This window comes from Monopterus albus, unplaced genomic scaffold (assembly GCF_001952655.1).
Source record: "Monopterus albus unplaced genomic scaffold, M_albus_1.0 scaffold268.1, whole genome shotgun sequence".
NCBI lineage: Eukaryota > Metazoa > Chordata > Actinopteri > Synbranchiformes > Synbranchidae > Monopterus > Monopterus albus.
In genome coordinates this window covers 237816-249742 of record NW_018128148.1, presented here as the reverse complement: position 1 = coordinate 249742, position 11927 = coordinate 237816, and the positions used below count along the sequence as shown (strand labels likewise).

Below are 11927 nucleotides of genomic sequence, written 5' to 3'. Positions count from 1 at the left end.
CTTCCTCTTGACCTCTTGCCTGGCAGCTCCATCTCCAACATCCTTCTACCAATATAACCACTATCCCTCCTCTGCACATGTCCAAACCATCTCAATCTGGCCTCTATGACCTTGTCCCCTAAACAGCCGACCTGAGCTGTCCCTCTGATGTGCTCATTCCTAATCCTGTCCATCCTGGTCCCTCCTAAAGAGAACCTCAACATCTTCATCTGTGCTACCTCCATCTCTGCCTCTTGTCTTTTCCTCACTGCTACAGTCTCTAACCCATACAGCATAGCTGGTCTCACTACTGTCTTGTACACCTTTCATTTGATTCTTGCTGCCACTCTTCTGTCACACAACACTCCTGACACCTTTCTCCACCCACTCCAACCTGCCTGCACTCACCTCTTTCCTACACTCCCCATCACACTGGACTGTTGACCCCAAATACTTAAACTCTAACAGTATAAATTTAACTAAATATAATGTAATTTAAAATACATTTAACTACTCCTTATATTGTTAAAAACTGTTTCTGCATTTATTACTTATTCAAGTTACAAATATAACATGTGCATTTGCATAGATGTAAAAATAAATGTTCAGTTTAACAAACCCACATTACTCCATCAATCAACAATCAAAATATTCAAGTAAATAAAGAAAAATATCAAAAACAAGTTATTCAAAACTTTTTTTGTCACAGTCAAGGGGGGCAGAACTATGGCACAGCCAAGTGTGACAGAAGTAGCATTTTACAACAACAACAGCAAGGTGATGCTGCCTGTCCCAGAACACACCAAGTAGATCCCTCCATAAACACCATCTCACACACATCCTCATCCATAGATCATGTTCTGAAAATAAACGCAAAACAAAATGCAAGCACAATCATTAAATTAAACACGTATTCTACTGTTCTTAATCTTGGTTGAAATACATTCCATTTTAATTCAGGTTTTTAAAAATGCTTACCTATGTGTTTTCTGGCCAGATGTCTAACACCGTTTTCCCCTGGCCAGTATGTCAATGTCTGGTTTTACGTCTTGTGCTGAGGCAATCTGTTAAACAGCATGGAGGTTGTCATCGGTAATGCGTGATCTGTGCTTGGTCTTGTTTAGATTCATTAACTGATGTTAGGTAATTTCTTAGTTAGATAGATATGGATTAGAGATCTGTTGTATTAGAAGATGTTTAGTGCAGCAGGATGTCTTCCTCAGGCTGTTAAATGCAAGGACAGTTAAGGCAGAAAGTCTGCCGTCAGGGACGAATGTTATTATGACGGTAAAAGTAACCATAATATTTGTCTTAATGTGTAATGTTATGTCAAATTGTTTTAGATACACACCACGAAAACATTAGAATGAATGGATTTGATCACCTTGTTGTTTTCAAACATAAAAACAGATATATCATGTTCCTCGGGACTAGCTGTCTTTTAAACCATCTTTAGTCATGCTGAATAAAAGAAACATTCAGAAGGATTCACTGTGCACCCTCTTCTCTCACACTGATCCAGCCTGAAGTCAGCATTTTCTTAGATTTGAAACAATAGAACCTGTTAAATATCACCAGCAGTTCCCAGAGGAATGTAATAGTAGTACCTTCAGTGAAAGTACTGCAGTGATAGTGTCTTCAGCGAAAGTACTGTAGTAATAGTACCTTGACACGGAAATATTCACCAGTTAGAAACAGCTCCATTTATCAGATACAATCATAATTTTTTGTTTGTGTTTTTCCACTGGCAAAGTGAATGCATGCATGAAATGTAATGATCAAGGGAAGATGTGAAAAAAAATCATAATAAAAGAGTTAGATAAATTATAGTCTGTAGTAACTCTCTTCTGTCTGTAGTTGAAGCATTTATTGCTTTATATTTAACTTTGAAGGGGAAATCAAAAGCTGCAATTTCCACTCACATTCTTTTATATGGAGCCAATTTTAAGTGGCAGTCACCTAACAAGACTCTACTTAGTGTGAGGTGCGATGTACAGTGGCGTCTTATACAGTGCCTTGCGAAAGTATTCGGCCCCCTTGAACTTTGCGACCTTTTGCCACATTTCAGGCTTCAAACATAAAGATATAAAACTGTAATTTTTTGTGAAGAATCAACAACAAGTGGGACACAATCATGAAGTGGAATGAAATTTATTGGATATGTCAAACTTTTTTAACAAATAAAAAAACTGAAAAATTGGGCATGCAAAATTATTCAGTGTGCAATGGTAACAAGAACCAAAGACCAACACTACAAAGAACTAAAAGTGTCTGAATACTTGAGCTGGGGTTCAAATAATTTTTTCCTGACTGTTATTTAGCTTTTTTCAGCAGATTTTGCCCCATTCAAATGAATGGGAACAATTTTCACATCTTAATAACTTCAGCATACCTTCAGCTAAAACCACCATTTCAACTAATAACTATTAAGCAAATCTTCGCCTACTCATACTGTGAACAGCTTTTTGATATTTTTTATGTTTTTTGCATAATTATCATTTACATTTTATGCCTCATTTCAATAGCCACACTAGTATTTCACAGTGTGTAGGACTACTCTTTCTTTCTCATACACACACACAAACACACAAACACCTACACACCCATACACACAAAACACTACTTCTTTTACCTACTTTGCGGGGACCAATAGGAAAATGTTCACATCTTAATAAGTTCAGTATACTTTAAGCTAGAAAAGCCATTCTGTTATCAAAATGTTCAGGTTTTTCAGAACATTATGGCGTATAGTCAACGTTTTTACAGCTTTCATACTTTTTGAAATATTTAGCATTTATTCTGAAAAATGTGCCCCATTCAAATGAATGGGGAAATTCAACTTCAGCATACTTTCAGCTATTTCAGCTATCAAAATATTCAGCTCTTCAAGGACACTGATGCTACTACTCAATTTTTCTAAATCTCATACCTTTGAAATATTTTGCTTTATTTTGAAAGTTTTGCCCCATTCAAATGAATTGGAAAATTCAACATCAGCATACTTTCAGGTAGATATGCCTTTCAGGTGTGAAAGTGTTCAGCATTTTCAGAGCGATCCTTCAGCACACAGCATCCACACGCATTTACAACAAGAAATGCATTTCTCTAGTTGTGAGATGATGTCCAGCTCCGGCCAGGACCGAACCACCGTGAAGTTTAATACCCACACTGTAAATAAAATTTACTTCTGTCATTTTTTAATCGAGCAGAGGGCGTGACAGAGAAAACGGCTCAGTCATTTCTGATTAAATTACCGTATAATGACAACTTAAAGCGGGCACGTTAAAGCCCTCCGCCTGTGTGAACACTAAGAACCGTTATCTGTCCGTTAACTACAATACTAACAGCAAAACGAACAAGCGAGCCTCAGAAGCTTTTGCAACCTTTGCTCCTTCCCCGACCTCTAATCAGCAGTCACCGCGGGGTGCAGCCCACCTCTCCCGGTTGGACAACGGTGGGAAACAGCCGGGCTTTCCAACGGGGCCCGAGACCCTCCGGCTATAGCCGGCCGGTTAGTGGAGCCTTACGCTGCCGGCTTGTCTGTACACCGACGCAAAGAAAAGAAACAATTCCCTCTGACACTGCGTCAGATTAACCCGTGTTAACTGTGCCATGGAAAGGTCGCCCCTCAAGACAAAGATCCAACTGGGTTTTGAACAAATGTCTAATTTGCTTACGTTAGCTAGAAGCAACACATTACGTTAAAGAGAAGCAAACCTAGATTATGGGTGCTAACGTTAATCCAACAACGAACCTTCCTTTTGTTTGTCCCGGGCTTCTACTAAAATTATGTGTTAGGTGATTACGTTTCGCATAATGTAATTATGCCGGCTGTGCTAGTGTAGAGGCTGTGGCACTTACCCCAGCACGCACAGTTTAGAGTACTTGATCCTGAAAAATCCGTCGGATTTAAAGCGTCTTTGACAAATAGAAATTATGTGCACGGTAAATATGAAGATGGGTTAAATGTTGAATGACATCCAATCTTCAATTCGGCACAATTCAAAAAACACATGGCACAACAGATGTAAGTAAAACGACCCTTTCTTGCACAATTCAAAAAACACATGGCACAACAGATGTAAGTAAAACGACCCTTTCTTTAAACGCCTGACCCCCCCCCCCCCCCCCTGCCACTGTGACTAACTTGGTGCAGGAAGTAGTTGTGTCAAACCGGTTATTTAAAAAAACTACTATTATGAACACAAGCATCGCCTGATGTATGCCTACTACATAACGGTCCTTGTTTATTTGGACAAGGTCTGAACTGATGATGATTATTTTGTTTCTTTTGTCCAGTAAGTAAGGTGATATTGAACAGTTAGATTTTAGTTAGGAGTTCCGTGCACCGTCCTCTCGCTCGAACACTGTGGCCTGCCATCGCGGAATGGAAACAGACACAGACCCGAAATTAGCTACGGGAAGAAACGGCGGGAACAAAGCTTTCTCTACCTTGTTGCGGATCTGGCCGGATGTGGACACTTTTCGAATGAGTTTCTGCGGGGTTCCGGGCTCCTGCTCCGACTCGCTGTCTGACGACTCCTCCGGACACCGGGCCGAGGCGGACTCCGGGACCCCTGCCTCCGCCATCCTGCCATCAGACCCCCTAGGAGGACCAGAAGAGGGAGCACCCCCCAGCGGCGGGGACCGGACAGCACAGTGGAGGCGAGGGGCGCTTACCGCCCCCTCGTGGTCACAACTGATATAGAACTTTTTTCTTTTATTCCACAAAGTGGAGTCTTTGGTTTCCCAAAACAGTCACAAAAGCACAACTAACTGACATGAAAACAAGTAATTGATAGATGTTACACAAGCAACGAGACAGCTGTGGAGACAAACATCAGCAGCAGAAACAGACTTCACATTTAACTTAAGTGTTGCAGGGATTTAAACACACCATTTTAGCTGTGAGTGACCAGCTGCAGGTCACAGGATGGCCAGACTGTGGCACATGCTGACCGGTCACAGCCCTGTGCACAGCTGATGAACCAACATGAAGCAGGAGGAGCTCAGGGAGCAGTCAGTACATTTTGGAGTCGGTTTAACACTGGAGCAGAGAGCATCTATTTTCTTACAGATTGAAGAGGCACAGCAGATTCTCTATGGCTGTAACACTGACCCTGTGACAAGTGGCTCCGTATTCACATCATTATTCTGACTCACCAGAGAATAAAGTCTAACATTTGATCGTGGGGGCATTTAAAGTTGCCATGTCGGAAAAGTGTTTACATGGCCTTCGACACAAGCTACAACGTAACCGTGCGCATGCTCGTCATCGGTGAGTTCTCGCACTTTATCAAATAGCACTACGGCCTTGGACCCTAACGTAATAAAGAAACAGTATGAAATCTAATGTGTGTTTTGCAATCGCATCATAACTTTAGGTCAGACATTGTGACATCCATAGCTCACTGATTTTATATAATACAGATACAAAAACCACTTGTACAATTTTCAGCCACCCTGTTTAGACTTGTAGTCTAAATCTCCTCTATGCTGTATAGTCTTTTTAGTGTGCCACCCCAAGATTTTCACTGGCCCCACCTGTGCCCCAACTAAATATTATAACAAAATTCTCACACCCCATCAGGTCTTTTTTGCAGGTACATTTTACCTGCAGTTCTGTTTTATGTTGCTCTAAATATTTATATTTCGTTTTTTGTTCTGATCACACACATTTTGACAAATGTGATAAAACTGCATTTTACATTTGATGCAAAAAGAATCAAATTTAACATTTCCCTTGAAAACATAAAATTTGCATGTGCTTTTGCAGGTACTGAAATTTGTTTGTCAAAATATGTGTGTGGTGTTTGTTTCTCATGGTGTTATGTTGTTTGTTCTCCATTGCTGCTGAAACACTGAAATTTCCCCATTGAGGGATCAATAAAGTACCTACCTAGCTACCCTACCTACCTTTTATGGGATTTTACATATTTGCTCATTTCACACATGACAGATTCATTTATTTGTGTAACCACCAGGACTGGATTACTCATACTCAGCTTCTGAGCAGCAGCAACAAACATACAGCTTAGTAAACCTCCATTACTGTTACAGTTTGCAGGTCAGAGAAACATTTCACCATCTGCAGATTAAAGTCTGCCTCTCTGTACAACGCCAAACATGCAATAAACAGAGACAGAGTGAAGAAAAATAAGCACAAACAGGTTTCACTACTCATGAACTGACACTGTTTCCCACTAGTCTGTTTAAGGTTGGAACAAGCTGTCACCGTCCTACCTCAGCAGATTTAATTCTCTAACAGTGAACTGATCACAAGCATTTTTACAGTGAAGCTTCTGCTTCTATCTGCTCGTTACCACCTTTCAGCCTGCACCGATGCACAGACCAAACACAGTGTGCCTGAGAAGCCAGAGTTTCATGAAGACAGACAGTGAAAAGCAACAGTCTGTTTCAGCTTTTTGGTGTGTTACAGGTGTCACCTGCAGCGCCCCCCGCAGGCCGCACAGGCCATTACAGTCACAATATGGCAACAAACGACATCCTGCTGGTGTGTCCTGACGTGGTGCTACAGGAAACTCCAACAGGTCTGTGGCGGCCATGTTTGTAGTTCTCAGGCCTCGGTGGGATACTCATCGTCGTCCCCATGCATGACTCCCTTCAGGTAGACTCGTTTAAACTCCTCAAACACCATTTCGCCCGACTCCCTGCGGCACAGAGGGACACAGAACTGAGCACCGAGCTTCTGAGTCATGCTCCATCAACTCATTTCACATCTTGGACACTGAACTCAAACGGTTTGAATTGGTCACCACTGCTAACAGTGCAGGAACCAGGGCGCATGATGGGACCTATCTGTCCTCCATGTTGTCAGTAGTTTCAGTCTTCTGACACTGACATGAACTAGAATCTGTCCTGGCCCAGGTTGTGGCGGCGGCTGCAGCCAGGGTCCCTACATGGACTCAGGATTTCAGTCTGACGCCAAGAGGATGGAGGAATGTCTGCTGAGCTGCTCCTCTCTAAGATGATCTGGACTAGATCTTAAATCTCCAGTTCCACTAAATCGTACCAGCACTGTGAACCGGGTTGACAGATTATTATAGTGAATTAGTGCATCATGTACTGCACACAGCCAGACGGTTGCTGTAACCGGATAAAACCCTTCAGCTAGTGAAATCTATCAATGTAATGCCAACAGACAAAGTCAAAGTTCAGCCGGCTGTGGGTTGGAGCTGTTTGTCTCTTCCAATCTCCACACCTCAAGTCAACTTCAGAAACAGAAACGCTACATGCAAAACAAAGACATGACTGCAGACAGAGAAACAATGGCCACTGCCGTGTTGCTTGTGGCCTTTGTTTCTCTCTAGGGCCGTGCTCCGTTGTAGAAGGGGTGAGGGTCTTTTTACATGTCTGTGCCCAGGGGCCCACTGTCTCACAGTCACTCCATGGGTTCACTGTGTTGTAACTGGTGCATTGGAATAATGAGACGTTTGTTTCTGCATCACTAACTCATAACAAGGACACTTTCATAAAGTGTTGACCTACACTCAACTTGTTCATTCATTGCACAGAGAGACAACAGGGGCCCTGTAGAAGGATAATCTGGCCCAAATCACCGTGAAGTGTGAACCCTTCTTTTATTTCAAGAACTGAATATTTATAGTCTTTAGTCACTTTATTGTCTCTGTGTTATTGTTTTGTGTTTAATATGCTGTGTTTGTGTTTTTCAGGCTTTGTGATTTGAGTCTTTGCTCTGATCTAAATGTTAGACCCAGAAAATGTCAGAAAGCTATTAAACATGGAAAAAGTCCTCACAGTGAACTTACCCCTGTTTGGCTGGAGACAGTTCAGACAGGAGATGAGAGACAATGATGAAAGAGAGAAAAGAGAAAAGTGACATGTGAATAACATCACTTTTCATTCGCAGTTCAAACTGATGAAATCTCAGCCTGGAAAAGATTTGCTCAGCATCAACATGACAAGTTCCCTAGACTCTGAAGTTTTACTCAGAGATTTGCCTGGTTCTCCAGAACTGCCTTCTTTCACCTGCACCATGTTGCCAAAACATCCTGTCTCAAAGTGATGCTGAAAAACTGGTCCATGCATTTGTTACTTCCAGGCTGGACTACTGTAACTCTTTACTATCAGGATGTCCCAATAATTCCCTAAAAAGCCTCCAGTTAATCCAAAATGCTGCAGCCAGAGTACTGACAGGAACTAGCAAGAGAGATCATATCTCTCCCATATTAGCTTCTCTCCACTGGCTCCCTGTAAAATTCAGAATAGAATTTAAAATCCTTCTAACATAATCTTAAATCATCATATCTTAAACATCTCGTAGAGCCTTATCATCCTAAGGAAGCACTTGGCTCTCAGAGTGCTGCACCGCCACAGACTTTGGCTGCCGTGAGGCATCTGTCAGGCTGTTAGCTCCAAGTCACAAACATCAGAGTTTCTCACAAATATAGATGTTTCCATGTTACTGTGAGCGGGGTGGACTGTAACTGGTTCAGGTTTAGGATGCATCGGTCTGAAAGGGACCTCCAGAGACACCTCACTGTAAGACATGCAGTGTAACACACCTGAGGTGATCTGACACACTGGGTAACAAGCACACTGTGGGCAGTTTGTGTAGTGCAGCGTACCTGGATCCCACCGTCCTGTCCCCGTGAGCAGAGAGAACACGAACAGGTGTGAGCACTTTACACTCTGTAAACTGGAACACGTCAAACACATTGTTCAATCATTTTTGAAACTTGTGGTCAGGATTTTCACACCACGGTGTCTCACACTGTCTTGTGAGGATGTGAAGCTCAGACTTCAGTCAGAGCTCACAACTGTTTTCATCTGTGTTCTCATCAAATGTCGCAATCTACAGCTGATTGGAACAGCCGCTGTGAGTGACCGCTGATCTTTGGTTGAGCATCGGAATTACTCATGAAGTCTGAAAACACTCAGAGAGTGAATATCACATATTTATATTTCTAAGTAACTCAGTTAACAGGAAGTGTTTCAGCTGAGTTCCTGGCATGCTGAGCGGTTTAGACTCATCCTGAGGCAATCATCCTCAGTACCACCTTGTAGGAGACCAGGATCCCCTGAACCTCCTTGAGCAGCTCCTGCTTCACACTGACACAGAGACACTGGGTTACCATCATGATGCGTTTGTGGGCAGGTAGTGTTGCAAACACCTTAGGGATGTTTTCAAGGACAATCAGGCAACACAGTCTCTGCTCTCCACTGCTGCACCACAGGACAATCAAGTAACTGATCGCCTCTGATGGGAGTCCGTGATTGACTCTGCTTTAAAGGAGTGAATTCGCTCAACACTGAAATGCACCTTAATGCTCCTAATCATTCCATCACATAACACTATCATAGAGGGCGTTCTGTCTCTGAGTACTCTTACTTTGATAAATGCAGTACAATTGGCTGCTAATACTTTAAATACATTTCTGAATGTCTGACTTGTCATGTAAATAAAGTGAAGTTCTGTCACTGGAGCAGAAGCTGCATGTTCCCAACCTGAAGCTGCCAGGTTCAATGTTCATTAGCAGCCGGTGATTAATAAGCACTGCAAACAGTGTGTGGGTGTGCTTTCTGTGAGCCGTCTCTGACATGCTGGAGGAAGCCAGGTTGGTGTCCTCATGCTTGAGTTGTCTGTCCAGAGCGAGTCCTCTCCACTCTCTGTTGTGGGCCAGCAGAGGATGCAGGGTGTACTCCTTCTTCAGGCTGCTACCAGAGGGAACCGAGTCACTGCAGACACACACGTTCACCAACAAATGTCAGGCTACACCATTCAGTAAAGCTTCTTCAGTACATGTTTGTCAACAACAGATAGTAAAGCTATAAAAGCGACAACGTGGTGAAGGCTGAGACAGAGCAGCCCAAAGTCACAGCGATGAGAACAGAAAAACACAAATTGTTGGAAATCAGAAACCATGTGATCCAGGAACCTTGTATTCACCTAATCTGAGTGTGCATGTACCCTGCAAAGCTGTGTGGGAGCATTAATGAAATGCCAGAATAAAAGCAGCTGTTTCTGCAGAGAAACCTGCTCGTGAGCTCAGCAGAGAAAAGAGTCAGACTCACTTTGTCCCTTCTCTGGCCACTGATTTGACATATCTGTCGTTGGTCACCTGGTCGACTGCAGACACAAACCAGGAAAACAACTTAATAAACACACTGCAGGGCCACAGCCCACTTATTATCATGTTAAATATTCTGCTGTTTCACCTCAGTCACTTGTTATTTAGGAAATGACCAAAAGAAGCCTATTCCTGTTTGTTCATATATAATATTATCCTGTCATCATGGCTACTGTGTCATGTGATGCAGAAACAACACAAATGAGGTCACCTGACGTGCTGATGTCTTTGCTGTTCCTGCTGGAGGAGTTGGTGATCTCCACACTGGCTCTGACCAGCTTGCCATGGTAAAACATCTGCAGACACACGCAGAGGCACATGTCACATGCTGTGTTTAAGGCAGAACTGGCTTCCAGCTGTGGACAACCTGCTGATCCCAGACCAGGACCAGTAACAGATTTACTGTTTCAGAGCCGTCCAGCTGCTTTCTGTCGATTTCTAACAGTAAAGCTGAATAAGTCTGTTTTAGTCCATGTGTTGGCTGCTGAGGGACTCTCACATCAGAGACATGATGTTAGACAAACTAACTGGTTTCTGATACAGAACCAGTTCCAGCACAACCACTGGGCCTGGTTTGAGACTTCACTGACTGACTGGCCTCAGGACAGTTTGAAATCAAACCTCTTTGGGCAGACTTAGTTTGACGTGCAGCGGTTTCTCAGACATCAGGAACTCGAACGTGGTCTATGCTGCTGGCACCAAGGTACAGTCCCCTGGACTGAAATGGACCTTGCAGATGCTGAGACAAACTGAACTCCTAGAGAGAAGACCACATGTTAAATAGTATGAAATGTAGTGCTGGTTCTGTTGAACTGTTATTGGACTCTGGACTCACAGTTTGTCGATCCTGTCATCCTGGTTTTCAGAGCAGAAAGCTTTCACCTCAAACTCCACCGCACATTTCTGTCAGGTGTACACAAACAAGACCAAGTTACTTCCCAGACTTCAATGCACAAGCCAAAAGCACCAAAAGAAATCTGACACAAGACACATCCATACTGGATCTGATTAACCTCTCTCTATTAACAGGTTATGTTCCACAGGGTTTTAAACTTGCAGTAATTAAACCTCTACTCAACAAGCCTACTCTTGACCCCGGTGTCCTAGCTAATTATAGAGCAATATCCAATCTCCCATTTATTTCCAAAATCCTTGAAAAAGCTGTTGCAAAGCAGTTATGTGACCATTTGCACAAGACTGATTTGTTTGAGGATTTTCAGTCAGGATTTAGAGTCCAATAAAGCCCTGCGATGGATTGGCGACCTGTCCAGGGTGTACCCCGCCTTCGCCCGATTGCCGGCCGGGATTGGCTCCGGCCCCCCCCGGGACCCCGCAAGGGACTAAACGGTAGAAAATGAATGAATGAATGAATGAATAGTACAGAAACCGCATTGGTGAAAGTCACCAACGATCTTCTCCTAGCCTCGGACAAAGGACTTGTCTCCATACTTGTCCGCTTAAATCTCAGTGCTGCTTTTGACACCATTGATCACAGCATCTTACTGCAGAGACTTGAACATGTTATTGGGAATAAAGGAACTGGAATAAGTTGGTTCAAATCTTATTTATCAGAAAGATTTCAATTTGTTCATGTTAATGACAAACGTTCCACACAAACTAAAGTCAGTCACGGCGTTCCACAGGGCTCTGTGTTAGGTCCAATTCTCTTCACTTTATACATGCTCCCTTTTTAGGCAATATTATCAGGAAGCACAACATAAATTTCCATTGCTATGCAGATGATACTCAGTTATATTTATCTATGAAGCCAAATGAATCAGATCAGCTGGTCAAACTTCAAGCATGTCTTAAAGACATAAAGGCCTGGATGACCTG

The 11927-nt window shown here is 42.8% G+C and overlaps 1 protein-coding gene and 1 pseudogene across 4 annotated transcripts in view; both read right to left on the bottom strand.

Annotated features, from left to right (window-relative positions):
- dgkd (diacylglycerol kinase delta) overlaps window positions 1-4629 on the bottom strand; it is a 55810-nt gene extending 51181 nt beyond the window's left edge. For 3 of the 4 annotated variants that reach the window (XM_020621814.1, XM_020621813.1, XM_020621812.1), the window contains exon 1: window positions 4432-4629. In XM_020621814.1, coding sequence (XP_020477470.1) covers window positions 4432-4569 — 138 coding nt within the window. In that variant the 5' untranslated portion in view covers window positions 4570-4629. Of the gene's footprint in view, window positions 1-3840; window positions 4021-4431 lie in introns of those variants that run through there. The other variant, XM_020621815.1, reaches the window with a different exon arrangement.
- A 1312-nt stretch (window positions 4630-5941) lies between these two features.
- The window catches only part of LOC109972745 (S-arrestin-like), a 9866-nt pseudogene continuing 3880 nt past the window's right edge, over window positions 5942-11927 (bottom strand).